This window comes from Wyeomyia smithii, chromosome 2 (genome assembly GCF_029784165.1).
Source record: "Wyeomyia smithii strain HCP4-BCI-WySm-NY-G18 chromosome 2, ASM2978416v1, whole genome shotgun sequence".
NCBI classification, from domain to species: Eukaryota; Metazoa; Arthropoda; class Insecta; order Diptera; family Culicidae; genus Wyeomyia; species Wyeomyia smithii.
The window spans coordinates 202797711-202820368 of record NC_073695.1 but is presented as its reverse complement, the minus strand read 5'-3'; the positions used below and the strand labels follow the sequence as shown (position 1 = coordinate 202820368).

At 37.1% G+C, this 22658-nt stretch overlaps 1 protein-coding gene across 1 annotated transcript in view; it reads right to left on the bottom strand.

Moving 5' to 3' along the window:
- The window catches only part of LOC129721959 (probable ATP-dependent RNA helicase DHX35), a 52981-nt gene that overhangs the window by 18851 nt on the left and 11472 nt on the right, over positions 1–22658 (bottom strand). Inside the window, exon 2 of the mRNA XM_055675098.1 lies at positions 22070–22287. Coding sequence (XP_055531073.1) covers positions 22070–22287 — 218 coding nt within the window. The remainder of the gene's footprint in view (positions 1–22069; positions 22288–22658) is intronic.

Genomic DNA, 22658 nt, shown 5'->3' with positions numbered 1-22658 from the left:
TGAGGGTAACCACCCAATCCCAGCCTTTTCGCTGGTCCCGTAGTGCCTAGATATTATTATTCAAGCAACCTTTCGGTTATTTGAACATACGTATGTATCTAATGTAAATGCTAGAACCGTCCATGACATTGGCATACCATTATACTTGCAGAACCATGCTCTGATTCGCGTATGAAGGACACTTACGGCCACTCGTAAAGCTACCAATACATTGCATAACATTGTTTATTACGAGAAAAATTCCATAGATGTTTTTGTTATATCGCATGTGCTTTTATAACGTTATCACGCAATCCGACATTTCCAGTTCTAAACGCTGGAAAAATAGCTTTTTGTTGCGATGGCGTTTTATTGCTTCAAAATTTGTTTGTATGTTAGGTACATAATATTTTATTTTCCAGTAAACGTAATTTTTATCGTCAAAAGCAACTTTTCACAAGGGAATATTTAGTAAAGATTTTTTTTCTCAAAATATTGTAGCTTAAAATCCATTAATCAGGAAGAAAGTAGTTGGAAAATGCATGCATTTTTAGAATATGCAACCAAATTCATAACAGACCACGTTCCACGTGGTCAAGCAAATAGTCATTGATGATCTCATACTGGTTGTTGAAAATCAAAATTAATAACTTTTTTTCATACCAACAAAAACAAAAACAAACACTTTCAAACGCCGCTATAATGCAGAAGAAGCCGAAAGGAAATTAATCACAAATTATGCTTCGAATGATTGAAAACACTTCTAACCCGAGAAAAAAAATCGCATGACTTCTAGCAAAACAAAATTAGAGGCCAAATAGATAGTAGACAGATCAAACTACCAAAACTTAGTTCAAAATTCTCAAAGTCAAAAAAACATTAAATAGCTAAAGAGCAAAATCATTTCAAATCGTCTGGAAATACGCGAAAATTTAATCGATCATTTTTGATTTGAATGAAACTTTGCACACGTATTTGGCTTACCAAACTGAGCATTTTTCGCAGGTGGAGAGATTTTTTACCCCCATGAGTTACATTCTAAAAGGGCGTATGCCTTTTGGCATAGGTATTATTCAAAGCATTGTAGCCCAGAAACCGTTGGTTGTATAGAAGAACTGTCTGAGAATGAGTTGTAGCGAATCGAAAATACATCATAAAAAAAATGTACACTGTACAAAAAAAATTTTTTTTGATAAAAAAAAATTAAAAATAAACATTAAATTTCAATTAAGAAAAAAAAAGGGTTGAATTTTTTTTTATTTTTTTTCTGGAAGAAATTTGACGTTAATACGCAACTTTTTAAAAAAAGTCCAGGATGGAGAAATGAAAAATAATTTTTTATGGTAGATTAATTTTTCTATGAAAATTCTAATTCGAACATTTTTCAAAATATTTGTATTCTGATGATTTTAAAAGATGCAGAAAGTCATTTTGAATCAAAAAGCTCTTGGTAGTAAACATTCTAAAGGCATTGGTTTTCGAGTTATTTTTAATTTAAGCTCGAAAAATTATAATTTTTTGAGAAAATACACGTTTTTCTTAATTTGTCCATGGTTCTCCAGCAAAAACCATACGTTCATTGGAATGTTTGATCAGAAATATACAATTCATTCTTTGACAACAAAACGATTGAGCGAACGGTTCTCAAGAAAAGAGTTAAATGTTCTAAGTGATATGAATATATATAAGAATCAAATATTTATTTTCGAGTTTTATTATCTTAGGAACATATTTTTTATGACATAGATACTTTACAGAACTAGTTTCACCTTATATCTTATATACATCATAAGTAAAGTTAGATTTTGTTTTGAACTTTTTTTTCTATTTTTATATTGTGAGGCAGCTCCATCAGACATTAATATCGCTTTTTCCAACTCTATTGTTGTTTTCAAAAAACTCATTAATTTGGCAATGAACACCTGAACCGCAACAGTGTCAAGATGGAGTACTTCCGATATTATGATGAAGCTGATAAACAACGTAAACAACGAAGGGATGAATGGCTTGACAATCATTCCAATAACTACACGAATCACAAATTGATAAAGACGTATTAAAGAAAAACGTGTATTTTCCGAAATATTAATAGCTTTTCGAGCTTAAATTAAAAATAACTCGAAAACCGATGCTTATAGAATGTTTACTACCAAGAGCTTTTTGATTCAAAATGACAGTGTATATTTTTTTTATGGTGCATTTTTAATTCCCTACAAGTCATTCTCAGACAGTTTTTCTATACAACCAACGGTTTCTGGGCTACAATGTTTCGAATAAAACCTATGCCAAAAGGCATACGCCCTTTTAGAATGTAACTCATGGGTGTAAAAAATCTCTCCATCTGTGAACAATGCTCAGTTTGCTAAGCCAAATACGTGTGCAAAGTTTCATTCAAATCAAAAATGGTCGATATTCGACCATAGGTCATTTGGCGCGATTTTGCTCTAAAACGAAAATTAATTTCTAATAAAGCCGTAAACCGTTCAAAGAAATCAAACAACCCTAACTAACACACAGTGAATCTTGAGTAAGGATTTCTAGGATACCTATAACTTGGAGATGAAATCGTGAGAGGAATCGTTTTAGCGGTACGGACAGAATCCGTTCGAATCACATATGGAAAACCTTCCCACTGATTTCTCCAGAATCCAAATGCAGGATTCGCATACACGCATCTGTAAACGATCCGATTTGTACTGGAAACAAAATATTTGTTCTACGAAAAATGTTGATCATTATGATGCGATTTTAAAATATCATCGTAAAACTTTGATGTCACAGAGTATTATCATACACATAACATTATTACTTTAACATAGGTAACAGAGGCGTCCTGGTTGAAGCAAATATTTCGCATCTCTGCAAATAATTAACACAAGTGGATAGCCAGAATATTATACTATAGAACACAATTAAGATTATGTTTTGACACAAATGCGGTCCCATTAGACATTTTAATGTGCTGATTTTTCTATAGAAAGCAGTGCCTAACAACTTTTGTCTGCAGAGAAACAGGTAAAAGCTAACCCGGATTTGCGTTTCTGAGAAAACGGTGGATCTGATTAAGGAAATATTATTTTAGCTAGTTGTCTGTTTTCCAAAGAGTTCTTCTTTCAGACTTAATTCTATAACCTGTTAATTCAGTTTTGGAAGTATGCAAACCTATGAAATAATATTGACCAAACATTACTGTAACTGATGGTCAACAATAGAAAATTCTTTATTGCGAAAATTCTCATTCCAGCAAAACTAGACTCCCTAATATTTTTCCTCTGAGTTGAACCTGGAAGGATATGACTAAGAAAGTCCAAAAATTAATCATATAGGGTATCGAACGTCTTCGTCAGTGGTTTTCTTCGGCAGTTTTTCTGCAGCAATCTTATGCAAAAGGGGGCCGAAGAAAACCACTGACGAAGACGTTCGATGCCCTATATTAGGATGGCAATTAGATGTTAATTTCGCTTAGATGTTTCATCTTCTCAAAAGAAGTCTCCATGCAAAATTTCAGCTCAATCGGACTTCGGAAACACGTGCTTCAAAGCGATCAAAGTTTCAATTCAGCAAAAAAAAAAAAATGTTCAGTGTTTCTTATGCAGCAATTCATTTTAGAACTTTCTGAATATGTAAAACTATTTGACTTTATTTTAAAATTATCGATGACAACAGTTTTTTCGAAATTTGCCATGAAATTTGGGTTAACCATAATTTTTCCATCTTTTAACCGGATAAATATAGCTCCGGTATTTACTCAATGTGCGTAGGCAAACTACGACTTTTGAGCATACTGCACCATCGTGTTAAGTCGGATGCATTATGAACAATACCAATGTGAGAAATTGTTTGCCAATTATATTTCACCCACAATTGATTGTAATTTCCAGGTCGTTCCTTTTTTCTTGAAAAACACCGAACAGCAAATTGCACATCGGGAAAACCAAGAATTACTCAGTCTTCACAGAACAATCTATCATATTTAGATGAACCACTGTTGGCAGATGGCACGTATGTCATACAATATTTGACAAATGACACAGGGTATCCAGCGTTACAACTTATGGCGTTAAAGTATTTCGTAATTCCTGTATCTTCAGCACGCTTTAATTTAACTGCAGGAAATACAATTTCCGAAATGCGTTCACTATTGAGACCAGAGTATGCTGAAAAACTATTTTTAGACGAAATTTCGAATATTTACAATTATAGAGATAATTTTTTTTGAAAAATCATGAAATTTAGTTTAGTGAAGTTTAGATTTCAGAATACTTTATTCAAGCGCATGATCGAAACTACTGATAGTTATCAGTAGCAACTTTTAGTATAGTTTCCGTCACTACTTCTTAGAATGCGAGCGGAGTTAAACATGCGAACCGAAGTATACATTTCAGCAATCAACAGTAACGAGGAAAGGCTATTGAACATGACGTCCCGGTTAGAATAAATTAGAATATATGTCCAGCACTTTAGTTTCGCATAGATTATCTAGGGCTTTTGGGTTTTATTTTACTATAAAAATTCACAATTCATGTTCTTCGTGGTACATTTTCTTAATTACCAGTAGTGCAATGGTGTTATATTGTTACGTTCTTGACGTGTTGCCATTAAAGTGTTTCAGGAATAGAAAAACATGCCATCCCAGATCGATCTGGCATAATAACCTTTAGCGAAATAGTAGAAACAGGCATTCGTGGTAGCATCAAAGCCCCACGTTTGGTAGTATTTCTAGATCGGAGTCGAGTTACTTTGGAACAAAAGCCGTCCCAGAAAAAGTGACAGTGACAACAGTGAAAAATTTGAAAATCAAAAAGGTTGACCACCATCATTTCGTCGCTGTCGCTGCGGGCGTTCAAGGTCCAAGCATTTTTGATTTCGATTTCAGTGGCAGTTTGGGTCTGTCAAGGGCGAACATCGACAAGAACGGAATCCTGGATGGTGAGTTCGTTCCCTGTAATCGTTCACAAGCGAAGGGAGCCATAAATTTTGCACAAGAAACAGGGGATATACACACACTCTAAGCATATATTGAACTCAAATATATTTCCTGAATCATATTCCTTTTAGAGAGCGAGTAATGGAGCTATAACCATAAACTAAAAATGCTAGGACTAGAGTTAGTACTCAAGTTCCAACCGCAACAGTTGAAGCGAGTAAAGGCGCTATATCCTTGGTTTCTAAACCCGAACATAAGGAGGAAATACCTATGTTCCATCCCAGGTGATTGGTTAACAAAGGAGTGTACTTTCTTAGCTTTGTCACTCCCAACGAATTAGGTATATTACTTCTTACATACGGATCGGTTGGTACGGATTGCCCTCGTTCTTAGATTATATTGTATTATATTGCGCAGTAGGTCTGGCCGTTGACAAGAAAAATGTATGGAAACCATTTTTTAAAATGGTGGATATCATTTTCCAGGATCTTTTCAAGTACTGGCTGTGTTAGTGTAGACTAGACTAGCAAAGATTCTCTAGGGTTTTCCACATTGGAATCGTGGGCGTCCTTGATAAGAAATCCTAAAAAAGGAATCCCGAAAAAGGAATCCAGGCTATGGAACTAGGATTCTTGAAAAAAAAAAACGTGATATGAATATTTTTCGGACACGAAATCTTTCACTTTAACCGTTATGTGCCCTTAACTTTTGCAATTTTCATCCGATTCCATTAGTTTTAGCATCAAAAGATTCAGTAACTCATTTACTTTCACGCTCACGTTCTCTCTTTCCAAGAAATCCGGTTTTCCGGGGATATGTTACGGAACCGAAGAATTTTATGAGTATTTAAACAGAATCTTACAATTGTTGGTTCAAAGTTCATAAAACTATTTCCTCAGGCCATTTGTTTGGTTTTGGGTATTATGGTGACATGCCCTTGAAATGTGTTACGTTCAAGAATAATATTAGCGAACAATATTATGTCAATGGTGAAATTTGCGTTTAATTGCACCACAAGTAAAACATTTCGTCATCTGTGAACGATTTTTCTCCACACTGCTATAAAACTATAATATCCTAAGTCCGCCACAAGAGATGCTAAGGAAAGAGAAACGTCAAGAATAAGCGATGACAGCGGGATGACAGGGAGAGCACTTCCGTTAGGCAGAAAAAGCACGAGTGAGGTCTCTTGGAATTGGACTCTGGTGGCGTGCACATGCACGAGAAAAGTGGTGCGCGGACAGAACAAAAGCCTGCCGCGGAAAAGGGCGTAGTGTCGAGTACGCGAGTGAACAAAACACCGCCGCGAACAAAGTGCGTAGTGTCGAGTGCGCCTATAAAGAAAAACCGCCGCAAAAAGTGCGTGGTGTCGAGTGCGCAAACAGAAGCAAAACCGCCGCGAGAGAGGCACAGTGTCGAAGGTGCTATCAAAGGAAAATCCGCCGCGAAGAAGGCGCCAACAAGGATTCACCCGCGAAACAAGTGCTTGCCCACGGGTGCGCGAATGACGGTAGTGTGGCTGGTGCGACGTCTCCGCACGAGTCCCGGCCAGTGCGACATCGCCGTACAAATTCCGGCCTGAAGGCCAAGTCAGCGGGATCGGTCTCGCAAGCCAGCCACTACGCGAGGAAATTCCACGTGCTTGTCGCCAGTTTGGGCGGCCATTCATTGGCGGAAAAGTGACCTGTGTCACAGAAAATAACCAGTAGTGATCACTAGCACAAAGACGAGTGTTCGGAAGGAAAGCGTGAGTAAACTTTTAGTTAATTCGATGTTTCCCCATTAGTTGTACTTCGTGAAGAAGGGGAATATTTGTAAGGTATTGTGCTCCCCTATGCAGGCACAACAAGTAGCTAGCCGTGCCCTGACCTTGTTTTGTCAGGCAGGAGCGAAAGTCCAACAAATGGTTTTTTTCCGGAACCGTATCCACCGTGACTACTAGTGGCCATGAAAACAAATGAATAAAGCAAGGTCAAATACCATAAAATATGGATATTTTCGGAACCGAAATGTTGGCCAGAGACCGATAAACGACCCCAGCATTATGATCACGGGAAGAGGCAGATCCAATTTGGCCAGGTACTTGAACTCAGGTCCATTTAAATTCACACAGCTCTGCAGGTCGACCACCGCTGAAAGACCACCAGTTATGTTTGCTCAAAGCAAACGTAGACAAGGCAAAGCACTGATCGGCAACTGCGAATAGCGATAGCGTCGAGCGATACCGCAGCGTAAAGGCTTTTCAAGAACTGACTCTGAAAGACAATTTGAACCGGTGCATAGCCTTAAAGTTATGAACGAAAGCCACAAGATTCACAACGATGGGAGGTTCTGTACTACGAGCTTACTTCTTTGCGGGGACCTAAGGAGGTTTGTTTTCTGAGTCTGGATGACAAGACTCATGTGACGATTGGTGTTACAGCTGGGAGCAAGCAAGCACCTTTATTAATGCATCTGGAATATCGGACATTAATTTTGCTGTGGGCCAGAGCACAAACTAATTTCTTAGATTATCCCCGGATATACCATAAAATCTGAAGAAAATGGGTAGTTGTGATACCGTCAGGTGCCTTCGGATCTAGTACTGGAAGTACTGTTTTGCAACTGCTTCCTCTCATGGAAACGATTTTAATAGGGTTTGCGGACTGTTTGAGTTCGACGATATTATGCGTTATCAAAGAGCGATCAAATCGATAATCATTACTACAATTGAAGGAGGTCCAGACGAAAACTCCCGATATAAAAACAAGAACAAGAGGAATATTCGCCCGAATGGTTTCCTCGTCACGTGTGGACATCATAGTACTTATTGCAAGTTGTTAAGTGGTACGACAAGAAGTGTTGCAAGAAAATTAGAGGTTATTATGCCTAGGTTAGCAAGCATCAATTCAGGCCTGCCTCTGTTACTCTCACATGTTAACTTCGGATGGATTGAAAGCACCAAGCCCTACGGACGTAAACGTTAGCTACCCATTACTGTTTATTGAATGCACTGTTATCCTGACGAACATTCTTCCAAGAACACTGCTAGCCTACGAAGAATTTCCGTACGATACATATTGTCCATCGATGCATTCCGTTTACGAAACATAATCGCTTTGTTTTGCACCACAAGTTAAGCTTGAAGACTATCCAAAGGTGCACAAGACTTAAGTGCTTAGGAAGCTCTTATACACTGAGGTGGTAATTGCAAGACGAGGAAAGGAGATGCTGGTAGAGGAGAATAATGAATTTGTTTGGATCGATGAACTTATACTAATTTGATGTCTCGAAGGTAAAGGGTTTTCGAAAAGTTTGAAACGACCCTCTTTCTAGAACAATTTGTAAACCTACTCTTAGAACATAGAAACAGAGCCTGACAAAGTCATTTTCAATTGACAATAATCAGGTTATAGTGACGCTTTGACCCATCGCTTTCAATTAAAAAGCTTTTGTATCATTTTCGAGCACTTCGTGAGTCACATGACACACAGTCGAAAGCTCTTGCTGTGATTCTGACAACTGAAGGGCTTGGAATTGATACAAACGCTTTTCAATTGAAAGCGGAGATTATCACTATCACTCTCACATGACGAATCTTATCTGAAAATGGCAATGAGCGCTGACGGAAAGGAAAGAGTCTCTCCCCATAGGCGTAGCCAGAGGGGGGGGATCGTTGCCCCCCCCCTAATTTTTGAAATCGGTGCAGAATTTTATTTTCCATAACTTTAATAACGTTTGCGCTAAAAAATGGACAAAAATTGTCAATTTTTCATGGGTTTATCTTTACACGCACTGACGAAACTAAACCATGAGTCATCAGAAAAAAATTCATTTGCCGCGTCGAAAACGGACATCGTGCGGCAGTTTGTGGACACCAGATACGCCCGTTCCAGCATCTACAACATCTTGGCACTATTGGACACCAATCAGAGCATTGAAAGAAAGCCCGGTTCCGGACGGCCGACGACCCTGAGCGACAAGAAACTCCAAAGGATACTGAAGAGAAGGACCGAGGTAAAAGTGGCTACATTGCTGCGTGCGCTTGGCCTGGAGGTCTGTGCAACCGATCAAATAGTGCTTGGCGAACAGGGACGGTCAATACCCGTTCACTAGTCTCGGAGCTGTAGGCAATGACGCAGCGGCAGCGCCTAAATAAGATGATCAAATCGATTTTCCCGGCAATTCACGACGTGGCGGTGGTGATGGACGACGAGACCTGTCTCACCCTGGATGGCAACGACTGGTAGGGCATTATAGTACGAAGTACCTGCCGGATGTTGCGTTGTTCACCAGAAATACCATAAGGCCGAAGACACGGTGTTTTGGCCGGATCTAGAGTCGGCTCACTATTCGAGGCGATCGTTTGAGGAGATGGAACGGCTAAATGTCGATGTGGTACCCAAGTTGGCGAACCCGCCCAACGTTCCCAAGATGCGTGTCATCGAGGATTTCTGGCAAGCCCGAAGCGTAAAATCTACTTCAACAATTTTGTCGCGAAATTACAGGAGAAATTGATAAATAAAACAAAAAAAAAAAAAACATGCCTACACACATGTTTTCGTCCGCTATGGCGGATGTTCCGGTTAACTGCAGGAAGGCCACACGCAAGAGCGTTGATTTTTTGCAAGTAAGCTAACATAATTACCTTCCATAGGAAATTTATCAAACTCAATTATCTGTCCTAGTTGTTTTTTACCACTATCCGAAAAAAGTCCATTTTTTAACGCATACGTTAGAAACGTTAATGAAACAATACGGTAGTACAAGTGAGGACGAGAAGGACGACGAGACAATTGTTTCGTGCAACCGATTAGACCGTTGCGGAAACGTGAGGCTCGAGCTATTGAATCGAGGAAAAAAAGCAGCTTCACCACGCTGTAATTTTCAAAAGCTGCGAGTCCAATCGTCTTCTCTATCGGTTATCTGACGCCAGTAACCACCAGGCTACCACACACTTTCGAAAGTTAGACGAAACAAAGCACATTAATAACACACTGGTTCGTGTACAAGCCACAGGTTGAAATATATTGGATATCAGCCAATTTCTCAATTATTTTGGATATTAGCCAAAATTGTTTAACATTTGCCTTCTTAAATGCATTTTTCGACAATCAGCTTCCATAGGGACCTTGTTTAGGGTGTTTACCATCACGAAAAACTGTTTTATCGTTTTTGGTAAAAATGGCATATTAGCCAATTTTTGAATTACGGACAGTGTAAAGTATCAGCCAGATCAAAAACAATTGATTGAAATGCTTGCCCTATGTTGCGTGGAATTGCACAGGTTTTTCAGTTGATCCACTAAGGACATTGCAGCGGCAAAAGTACTGAGCAAATCCGTGTTGATCACTATTTTTTTGTAAGATTTGGACCACTGTGACCATTATTTTGATCTTTCGTGGTATGTGTTGATCACTAACAACTATTATTAATTTTCATTTTTCAAAATACCATTTTTTTTACTTCTAAAATTTTAAAGAACTTGACCCCCCCCCCCCCCCCTAATCGAAATTCTGGCTACGCCCATGTCTCTCCCTCCGTCACTCTCTCCGTCCATTGAAATAGTCATTAGTTTAATTTGAAATGATCCGGAATAAGAAAGAGGGAATAAGAGAAAACACTACAAGGTATACAGCCCTAGGGTTGTATGAAATGGTGACGTGGGACTAATCACTGTAATTAGAAGATTTTTTGTTACAAAATATACAAAGTCTGCAGACTGTACGTATTTTTATTTTCAGCCTCCCCTGGAAATCAATTTTTGAATATATTCAACAACACTCGAAAGAATATCGTTTATATCTGACGATATTATGCCTGTTGTATTTTTTTGTGGAAGCAACATATATTTGACAAGGCACAAGCATATATCGTGCTTATTGAAGAAGCACCAAGAATTTCTCGTAATGCATCAAAGTCGGAATTAACTCTATATTCGCAAAAACCAAATCCAATAATACTAACGTTATCATAATGAATGGCTTTGTCTTATTTAACTCTGATTGAATCGAATCCATAATATGGATCTTACTTTCAAAATAATTTGGAAGCCCTTACAAAGGATCATTAGTTGGTAAACATTAGAAGATATTTTGAACAAAAATATTAACAAGTTCCAGCAAAAATCGTAGCAATCCACAAATACATTTTCGTTTTTTGCCTAACAATTTTTTTCATTTGCCTACAACTACATTCGCTGTATTACGAAGACAGCTAATATACGTTTATTATGGTAAAGCTTAGAATAATAATATATCATCTAACAATTTTTAAATGTAAAGAGATTCTGAATGAATCTTAGTAAATAAACAAAAAATTCAAAAGCATTCGCAGGCTCATATTGTTTTATAAATGTATATATTTATGAACTTGCTCTTTCGATACTGTTCGGTCACGATTATTTAGTGAATATCGAAGATAAAATTAAATAAATATCCGTTGCAAAAATTAACAATTCTTGTTGAGTAATTTATGGTAATCATACAACAGTACAGTATTGCAGTTTTTCCTCGATTGCACACATATAGAAATGTACGAACAAAAATGTACCACTGCAATACGAATAGTACCGCTGCAGTACGAATAGAAGTGTACCGCTGAAATGTACGAATAGAAGAGTACCGCTGCAATCATAGACGACGAGAGACCTGCGGTTCTTTCTCCACTGGTACTGTTGCTTTCACTGGCATGTTTTCTTTCAAGACATCAATTTTTATTACGTTCTGAAAGCAGGTTTAGAATTTGTTCAAGAATGGGGATTGCTTCAAACTTTTTGGAAAACTTTTACCTTCGATACATCATATTAGTCTAAGCTCATGGAAGCAAATAGGGACGTTGCGATACCATTAAACATCGATACTAAGGATCGATACCTGTATCGAGAGCAAGTACTGATATTCCGATAGTATTGTGGCTAACGTATCGATACCTAAATGTATCGTTGTGCGATACCAGTTATTCAAAATATAAGTCATAATTCTTTTTATTATTTATTCCTCAAGATAAAACGTTTAATTCAATTAAACCATTTATATAGACCATTTCACGAGACGTTTCTGAACTTAATCTATGAATGAAATTTTGACAGAAAGGTGCTTATTACGGGAGTCACTTCACGGTGAAATCAGAGTGAAGTGAACAAAATCCTATTACGGGACTCACGTAAGTGAGAAAAACGTCGCAAAGTGTCATCTGCTGCGGAATCTGGGTTATTATGAGTGTCATATCAGTGAAGTGAGAACGGAAAAAGCGACGTTTCGCGTGGAATTATTTCACGACCATTCAATGAAATGATTCCACGAAGCTGCCATAAGTCTTAAAGTTGATTGATTTGTGATCTAATGGTAAATATTGGATTCATTCTCCAGTAACGAAGCGAATCAGAGTTTGATCCGTGCCTTAAAGCGGTCAATTTTTCATTTTTTTGCCCGATGAAAAAAATGCAAACTAGTTCAGGAAGTTTTCGATACCGAAAAAAACATTTTTTCTGATGCCGAATGTCTTAGAAATGCAGAACACGTCAAGATCTGGTGTTATCTGAAAAAACGGGAAAAAATGACTTTCTGGGACTTAGACGTTTTTGAGCTGGGAAACCATCTCATTTCACTTGTCCTATTCTCAATTTCACTTCACTGTCAATCTCACTCAACGGAGGTGATTTTCGTCACCTCACTTGAGGTGGAATCGGGAATAGGTCTAAAAAAGTGAAGTGAGCGTGAGAGTGAAATATATTTCACCGTGAAGTGACTCCCGTAATAAGCACCAAAGCTCGGAACCGCTGACATAACGCACGTAAAAGCAACGTCATCAACAGCAGAATACGTGACACCTGTCAGTTCGTAAAATGGTCTATAAATTTACTGAATCTAGAAACATTAGCTTCTCCAGAAACTTAGTCGAAAGTCGATTACGCTTTTCCTTAATAATTGATCCTGTTTTCGAAAAGAGCCGCTTGCATGGCTCTGTAGATTTTACCTCCGGATCTGCATGACCGTAGAAAAGGATCGTTCCCGTAGGTTAATCTATACAAATTTCTGTTAAATTAGCATTGCCTGGCATGCATGCATACGATGCATCAAAATGGCACAGGAAACAGCAAGTTTTCTGCTTCGTTCGTTCTTCTTTACAGGGTTGTTTTGAGTCTTTTCAATACTGAGAGGTGTGTATCGATATTGATGAAGTATCGCTGGCAAAACATCGATACCAAATATCCGAGTATCGGAAGTAGAAGGATCGATTCTGTATTAGTATCGATGGTATCGCAACGTCCCTAGAAGCAAAAATAAATTGACCTATTGGGACGGGGAGACTCTGTCAATTTTTATTTCGATATTGATACAGGGAATACCACAGGGAACGGATGGTGTCCATTCACGTCGTCTGTGCTAGGAATGCTCGCATGTAATTGGTTCATTATTCGCGTAAATCTGTTATTGAAACTTTTACCGCTTAGCGATGAAATTAGAGTGATAACTAGCATATTACAATACTGTTATACATTTTATCTATCCAACAACATATTGGTTATTGTTATCCATCATGTGGTTATGCTGTTATTAAAATTTGAAATCAGACGCAACATTTGCCACTTTCATTTTCAATTTTACAGAATGAATCTCAGTATAGAAAACAAAGACGTAGTCCCACGTCAAAAGTGATTCGTTGATAGTAGAGATGGTCGGGTACGGGTATTTTTACCCGAAACCCGTACCCGACCCGTACCCGACGGGTTCGGGTCGGGTTTCGGGTAACGTAAAAAAATATTTTACGGGTTCGGGTCGGGTACGGGTAATTTAAAAACCAAGGCTTCGGGTTCGGGTCGGGTACGGGTTTGAAAAATTCTCAATTGGTCGGGTACGGGTCGGGTACGGGTAATTTGATTTTCGTGCATTATGAGAAATCAATTTTTAACATTTCAAACCTGGGTGTTTACTTAGTGTCGATAATCGGAGAGATCGAATAAGAAATTGCCCATTCTCACTCAACGAGAGATCGGCCAATACCTATTCTGACAGTTGTCGGCAGTGTTTGCACCAAGGGAATGACATCATGCTATCTCTTTCTAATGTGAAAGTCAATAGTTCTTCCTGCAACCGTTTTGAGTTAAATGGAATTTTTGCCAGGCTGTTTTTCATATCTGTGAGGAAAACCGCGGAGCATTGCACAGTAAGGCAACTAAATACAAAGGCTGGTTAAGTAAAAAAAGTGTGGATAAATGCGACAAAAATATGGTATTTACTTAATTTTGGGGTGCTGAACACCAATCTCCATTCCATTTTTTATTTCTGGCCGTCCATAAAGCAGGTGACCTAATTATTAATGATTTTGGCACTTTTCCCCTTAGCCACAGGGCGTTCTCCTCACAGAAACAAATTACGTAGCTTTTACACAACACCTCAAATCAACCAAATTTTAATACATACAAACTAACTACGAATCAACTTTTTCTTTGACACCAAAAAAATCCAAGCTATCATTGAAGCTGTTTCAAAGTAATGAATTTTTTTTTAAACACATGTCAAAAAACGTCAGTATGCCAAACTTCGAAAAGTTATAAAAAAACAGATCTCATGATATTGCATCCACATTTTGGATTTAGGTACTTGAATGTTATAGCAATAAAGGAAAAATATTATGAAACAGCTGACGTAAAAAAAATTCAGGCGGATGGCCATCGATTCTCTACTGTGCATTGAGATGTTTGGTACGAAGCAAATATGTATATGAGATTTGACAGCGATAGCATACTCTTTGTTTGCACTGTGACCAGGGATGTACAGAAATATCTGTGTTATACCGATTTTTAAATTGAATCGATGACACCGAATCTGTACTAAAAAATTACAGGTTTTTGGCAAATGCAAATGAATTATTAAATTTTTCTCATGTTATAAACAATATTAACTTTGACTTTATTATAATATTAAGATTTCAGGTTGCTGCGATGTTCACATAAAACTCGTCGTTTTTTTAACTTTACCAAGCATGCACTTTTCATAGTGGACCTCTTTCTTATAGTGGACCATCCGCCTGGAACTCTGGGTTCATTAACATGCGTTCACATTCACACTCGGTTTTTGTCTAACTCCGGCCATCATCTCGAGAAACCACATATGACAATTAGTGCATATAACGTGCGAGGTACCCAGGTATTTTGAAAAAAAAATAATCCAGGACGGGTCGGGTACGGGTCGGGTTCAAGCAATTTAGGCGTTGTTTTCTTTCGGGTACGGGTCGGGTACGGGTAGTTGGAATAGATATTTTTCGGGTACGGGTATTTTAAACAAACCAGACTACGGGTTCGGGTCGGGTACGGGTTTGAAAATTTTCGATTAGTCGGGTACGGGTCGGGTACGGGTCGGGTACGGGTAACAAATTTCCCATACCCGACCATCTCTAGTTGATAGTAGCCGAAAGGAATCAAGGGAAAATGAAACTGTTCGAATCGAAATGACAGCGCGAGTATATCATTGTTTTGTTTCGAAAATGTAGAGCCCTGCATAGAAATAACTGATGTCTTGAAAGTAAACGTGCTGGTAAAGGCAACAGTGCCGTACAGTATAAATGGAGCAGTGCGCCGCAAGTCTCTTGTCCATCATAGCAGTGGTACACGTCTTCTGTTCATGTATAATCAAGGAAAAATTACAATGCTGCTGCTGATGGTGATTAACAATTTATTTCATGGAATGTTACCACTGAGGTCATAAATTACTCAAGAGTAAATTCTCAAAAATACAATTTTATAGGATAGTAAAAGCCGGTGAATGTTTGTTGATATTTCGTTTATTTACTAACATTTATTCTGATATTTGTTTTTAACATTTCAACATCGTTAGATGATTTTTTTTATTTAACTTAATAAAACTTAATAAAAATATATTAGCGTGGTATTATTTAACGTTACGTGATTTTAGAGGAGAGGGGATCCATCAAACCTCCATCCATCAAACGTTATTACATATGGGGAGATAAGGTTTAAAGCCTAGCGTTACGTATTTTTATTTGCTACGAGTTGCCCAACTAAGTTTGAATTTTTTTCTACTGCTCTCAAAAATAGGTGGATGAACCCTAAGAAAAACTAATTGTTTTGCTCATGAAGATACGTTCATTATGAACTAACAAAAAATATTGAACATTTAAAAAGGTCCATTACCGGCTTTCCTACGAAACTTTCTTATCATGCCGAAACAAGAGCGTTGTACGGCCTTAATGTCGACTTTTCATTCTACCAATCAACTGTTTGCAGTTAATTGATCTCCAGTTATTTTTGTACCGAAGGAACTCAAAATCCCAAAGAAATTTTTGATTGGACGAGACTAAGGTAGATTCTTTGGGTTGCGTATTTGGGGTACAAATGGAGTCGAATGGGAACGTTTGTGTTTTTTTTTTTTGAATGTGATGACATTTTATCTGGCCAAAAACATACTATTCATCGATATGGTGTTTTTGAAGAAATGTAATCATAATTTTGTTCAAACATTCGTCTTAGTATACATTTTGATTGATAGTCAAGTTACTAGGCTTAAACCATAATTTGGACAAAAAAGAAAAAGTTCTTCTCTGTCCACCACTCTGGCCGGTCTTCCTGGCGGATTTTTGTTGAGGTTTGTAGGAAAACATACACAATAGAATCCATAAGATTTTCGCTTTCAAAATGGTCTACCATGAACTTCTTGCCAAACTTGTTGTGCAGTATATAGCGAGCTGTAGAATGTGCTTGCAGAATACTCCTTGTTTCGATGCCATTTTGAACAGAATTGGGCATGCATAAACAGAACAAAAAATACTGGCATAAAGAGGAGAGCGAGAGAACTTTCATTTACAGTAAAGTCTTTTTTAACACGATTTTATTTTACACAGTTCTTTTTACGACGATTTTCCAAATAACGTGATTTTTTTTACGTCGTTTTCTCAAATAACGCGGTTTTATTTTACACGTTTTTTTTTTGCACGATTTTTCGGCTTCGCGTAAAATTGTTACAGTAAGTAACAGTAACGGTAACAGACTATAGTAGGCTGTTTTTTTTGCACGGTACGTAAAATCGTGTTTTTTTTGCACGGTACGTAAAATCGTGTAAAAAAGAACTTTACTGTATTCTCATAGAGATGAGATGAGAGATGTGTAAGCGTGTTTGTTGAAAAGTAAAAGAGCCTCTCATAAATTCCAAATTTTTAGCTGTCACCCGTTACAAATAATACTCGATACGATGGCAAAAATAATATGATCTTCATATACTTTGTCATAAAACTAAGTCTTTGAGGAAGGTCTATAGGTGATTGAAATGAAAATCTAAAATCGGGTCAATGGTCGTCATATCCAGTATCAAATTACTCGCGGCATCTCCTGCTACCTGCTTTCATCAGACACCACAGAAAAATGATTGTCTTTTACTCGAGCTGAACACGATACAACGTGTTATTTTGTTGCGTGGCTGAGAGTTCCACTGTTTGCCAACAATAAATGATGAGATTCACGTTTTTTGTTGAGGTTTGTAGGAAAACATACACAATAGAATCCATAAGATTTTCGCTTTCAAAATGGTCTACCATGAACTTCTTGCCAAACTTGTTGTGCAGTTCATAGCGAGCTGTAGAATGTGCTTGCAGAATACTCCTTGTTTCGATGCCATTTTGAACAGAATTGGGCATGCATAAACAGAACAAAAAATACTGGCATAAAGAGGAGAGCGAGAGAACATTCATTTACAGTAAAGTCTTTTTTAACACGATTTTATTTTACACAGTTCTTTTTACGACGATTTTCCAAATAACGTGATTTTTTTTACGTCGTTTTCTCAAATAACGCGGTTTTATTTTACACGTTTTTTTTTGCACGATTTTTCGGCTTCGCGTAAAATTGTTACAGTAAGTAACAGTAACGGTAACAGACTATAGTAGGCTGTTTTTTTTTGCACGGTACGTAAAATCGTGTTTTTTTTGCACGGTACGTAAAATCGTGTAAAAAAGAACTTTACTGTATTCTCATAGAGATGAGATGAGAGATGTGTAAGCGTGTTTGTTGAAAAGTAAAAGAGCCTCTCATAAATTCCAAATTTTTAGCTGTCACCCGTTACAAATAATACTCGATACGATGGCAAAAATAATATGATCTTCATATACTTTGTCATAAAACTAAGTCTTTGAGGAAGGTCTATAGGTGATTGAAATGAAAATCTAAAATCGGGTCAATGGTCGTCATATCCAGTATCAAATTACTCGCGGCATCTCCTGCTACCTGCTTTCATCAGACACCACAGAAAAATGATTGTCTTTTACTCGAGCTGAACACGATACAACGTGTTATTTTTTTGCGTGGCTGAGAGTTCCACTGTTTGCCAACAATAAATGATGAGATTCACGTTTTATATACAGTGCCTCCACAATTATGGGTCAGCTACAATTATGGGTCACTTTTACACAAATACGTCTATTCTCACGAAATTGAACAATTTTCATTGGCAGTGGTATTTTTTTTAACTCAATTGTAACCATATTCATACGATTGAAATGATTTAATGTTGGATATGTTACTAGAAACAATAATTCTGCTCGGTGCAATAAGTGAAGTGACCCATAATTGTAGTAATGTTACGTTTTGTGGTGCACAATTGTGGGTCAGTCCATATTTTGGCTATTTTTATTACTTTGAGAATACATCACGACCTAATAAAATAACTTATTATCAAGCTTTTACCACAATAAAATAACTTTTGTGATGGATTTTAATGGTTTCATAAACTGAATGATCTTGAAGGCCCAAAGTAACCCATAATTGTGTCTTTTGCTATGCAAGTACTATTTTTCTTCTTAACCGATTTACACACATCAGCTGCAGTGAAACTAATTGTCGATCGAAAGTATACATCAGAACACAGAAATAGATAGTAAAACATTCGTGGATGATAACTTTTCCGATTTTATATTCATTTTTTAACATTTAGGCAACACGTTGACTGACCCATAATTGTAGAGGGACTGTATTTGTGTTTCATACGCAACAAAACTTTTTCGGATCTTGCGAAACTGGAAGAATGACATAACTTGAAAAAAGCGAGGCCTTTAAAAATAGAACAGAAAGCGAGCTTGTGATTGGTTACCATTGCATTTTCAATTGATTTTGAACTAATTTTTTCTTTAGTTGGCAATTATACCAAAATTTTGAAGATTTTCTAAAATTCATTTACAAATAAATCTAGAAGTTTTGAAGGCATTAAACAAACACCATTTGGAAGGTGCTGATAATATCGAAGTTGTTAAAAATTTGCCGTTCCTGGCTCTCAAAAGCTTATAAAATGACCTTACTAAACATGTGGATTCAAATTTTTCCACTATACGCTCAATTGTTGATCTGGCAGAACGATTACGACGACCATAAATTGGACGTAGAGCTCTTAAAGTTGAGGCCACTGACTCCGAATTTCGGTAGAATATTTTAATAATTATAACTCGTTGTTTGATCGTGTATCTTTCCATTATGAAATAACAAACCTTACTGAAGAGAAATTTCAAGAGAGCGGGAGAAAGTATGGCGTCATTTGGTATTCCTATCGGTCAACTTTTGTAGCGCTCTTATTGAAATTCCCTTTGTTTCGTTAAGATCATCACCGCTTGATTTTATTCATGTTGTATAATCGACAGTTTTCGGTGAAAAGTAGCCTTAAAAAGCAATTATTTCCAAACGTTCCTACCTGCTTTCTTATATTTTTTTCAGTCATTCTCAGCCGGTTTTGCTACAAACTCTAGGCCAGTATAACCTAGAGTTTGTGGCAAAATCCGCTGAGGTGACCAAAAAAAATAGAACTAAGTAGATCGAAGCTGATATCTTGATACAGTCATACCTCGATATAAGGCAACTTTATTTTTATTTTCGTTACGTTATATCGAGTTACGTTATATCGAAGCACGAAAAAAATATTTTTTATTGATGTAAAATTCTTTATGGTTACTCAAAAGTGCACAGAAACTTATTTCCCTTCAACTAAAAGTATATATAAACCCTTCTTATGTCCCTTTAAGACAATTTTCGTAGACCAATATAACCAGTCACAAAACATTGAAAAAATAAATGTCAACTCTACCCCATTTTACGGTACTTCCTGGTGTCCAAACTTACTTAAAACATTTATTCGGAACATAACACACCTCAAAAATAATTTTTGTACTTCAATTTTGGGAAATTGAAAAAAGTTACGTTATATCGAGCTAAAAGTTACGTTATATCGAGTTACGTTATATCGAGGTTGCCTTATATCAGGTATGACTGTATCTTGAAAGCTAGGTAAAACTGAGGAAAATGCTTATATTCTCTTCAAGTATGGTACCTACTTTCGGAATTAACAAAACACCAAGAAACAGCAACTTGACGTCTTTCGACGCCATTTTAGAATCCATTTCGTGCATTCCGGATTCAGCGAAGTCGTGTAAAATTTAAAAATGTTCAAACACTCTTCAATATTGATGCTTTTAGAACCGGTACTATGGTCGGAAATTGAAAACTGCCATTGAAGTCTAAGATGGTGACTTAAAGTTTGCAGAGAAGTAATAACGGTCAATTATCAGTATTTCTGTAAGCAAGGTGGGGTGACACGTAGAGAATAAGAAATATTGCCTAAAAGATTGATAGAGGTGGTGTCGATAAATTTGACAAACCATTGTACTGAATACTATTTTAAGAAACATTTCTATTTACATTGAATCGACATTTTCCGGTATTCTGCTGAATTCACTGTTTTATTTTATTGATATTTACTGGCTATTTTGCTATGAGGTATTTTGTGAATATCTAAAGTGAGTGATTTCCAGCGATTTTTAAACTTTCGTGCAAATATTTCTAGAGAAGCACTTTAAAACGTCTTATCCGCTTTGATCGATTATTCGATCGATCGTTTTAATAAACGCTACGACTTAAAATATTAATAATCTTTTTATAGCGGAGAGTCCTGAATCCGTTAGAATAAGTTGCTGAGTTTGAGCTATCATTAAATTAAAATTTGATCAAAAATCTCGATAGAACAAGATAGTACCTCAAATTTGAAAATATTTTGCTGAGCATCTTAGTAGATTGATATAAGAAAATTTCTCAATTTCTAGTAGAGTTTAATGGAAACTTATAAGATAACACCATTTGAAATCTATTAAAATAAAAATAGATGTGTATTTGAATGGAACCAGGTAGGCCTGTCCCTACCAAACTTGGCACATGTGTTTCTTGACATAAGAAAATGTTTATAAAATAGTAAACCAGAGATTGGCCCCTTATTGGGAAAAAAATCTTCTTGCAATCCGGTTCAAAATTATAGATTCAATAGTGACACAGAATATCAATTTTCGAAAACCACAAGTTCCAATATCCGTATCAAAAATCACGTGATTTTGAAAATCTATTTTTGAGATTTTATCAACATTGAATTTTTCGTGTAAAATAACGCAGAAATCCTTTTAAGTAAAATAATTCAAATTGCAAATGACGAAGAAATTAGTTTACTTAACTACATAATTCAAAAAGAGCAATGCTATTTTTTTCGACATGTTACCCTGTTAGGTAAAGCACCTCAGATGATTGTGCAGTTCTGAAGTTTATTACCTCATAACTACAAATCAGCGATAAGCGACGTTAAAGCCACAGAAAATCAACTCTACGTCGCCAATCAAGGTAATTGGGTTGATAAACCACATTATTCCTGATTCACATAGCTCCTCCTATACCAATCCGTTAGGTGCTTTACCAATAAGTGAGCGATGACTTGAGTAAATAGGCAGCAAACTGACTGGAGAAAAACTCGGTGACTGCTGGAAAAATTCGATGAAATTTTTACTACGCATAAAGTCCATCACTTCTTGATAAAAGGAGAGCTTAAATGAACAAGGCCAAAATGTCTCGAAAGCCAATTTTATCTCACTAGAAATTCGGGGAATTCCTGTTTGACACATATAGACTGTTACCGGCATGTTATCAGTTATGACGAATTGCGTCGAACATTTATTATTTTGATAATGACAAGCATGACTATGCGTTAAGTGCTCTAAAGAAAAGAATCGCAATTTCTTTTTTAAACGGTCTTTAAAGAACAGACCATTTTAAGGTTATAACCGAGTTGCATTTAATTCAAGCATGTCTGCCTGAGAAGCTGACATTACTTTCTGCTCAACCCAATGTCAATCGAAATACCAAAACAAACTTACCTGCGGTACTTGTGTGCTTTTGCCGGAACCGGTTTCACCGACCAGCACCAGCGTCTGGTACTGCTCGAGGCAATAGAGGATCTGGTCGCGGTACTGCCGAATCGGAAGACGTTCACGCTGTGCGGCAAGGTTGAGCGAGTGATGCGCGTTGAACACGAACGAGGTTACGTGATCATCGGATGGGGCTGCGTCACGTTCTGATGAGAAGGAATCGTCATCTGAAAGAAATTCGAAAACGCGCAAAACGTTGTAGCTGTCGTTCAGTGAAACTCGCGACTGGGGGAAGGTCACAGATAAGCTAATATTGACCCAGGTGAACGCTACCGATAACTGGAAAAGACTCGACGATATCACCGAAAGAGACCATTTCTGGTGGATTAACAGATAAGAGCTCGTGACTACAGAAAAAATTCTACCTTTACCTGTCTATTTTTGTAGCCGATTGTAGCTGATTACGAGCACCACATAACTTAATTTAGAACAAAATATGTAGTAATAATAACAACGTTGTTCAATTTGAGTGCCAATACTGAGAACTACAAACGATCGAATCAACGGTCAAGGTTAAGTGAATCAAAATCATACGACA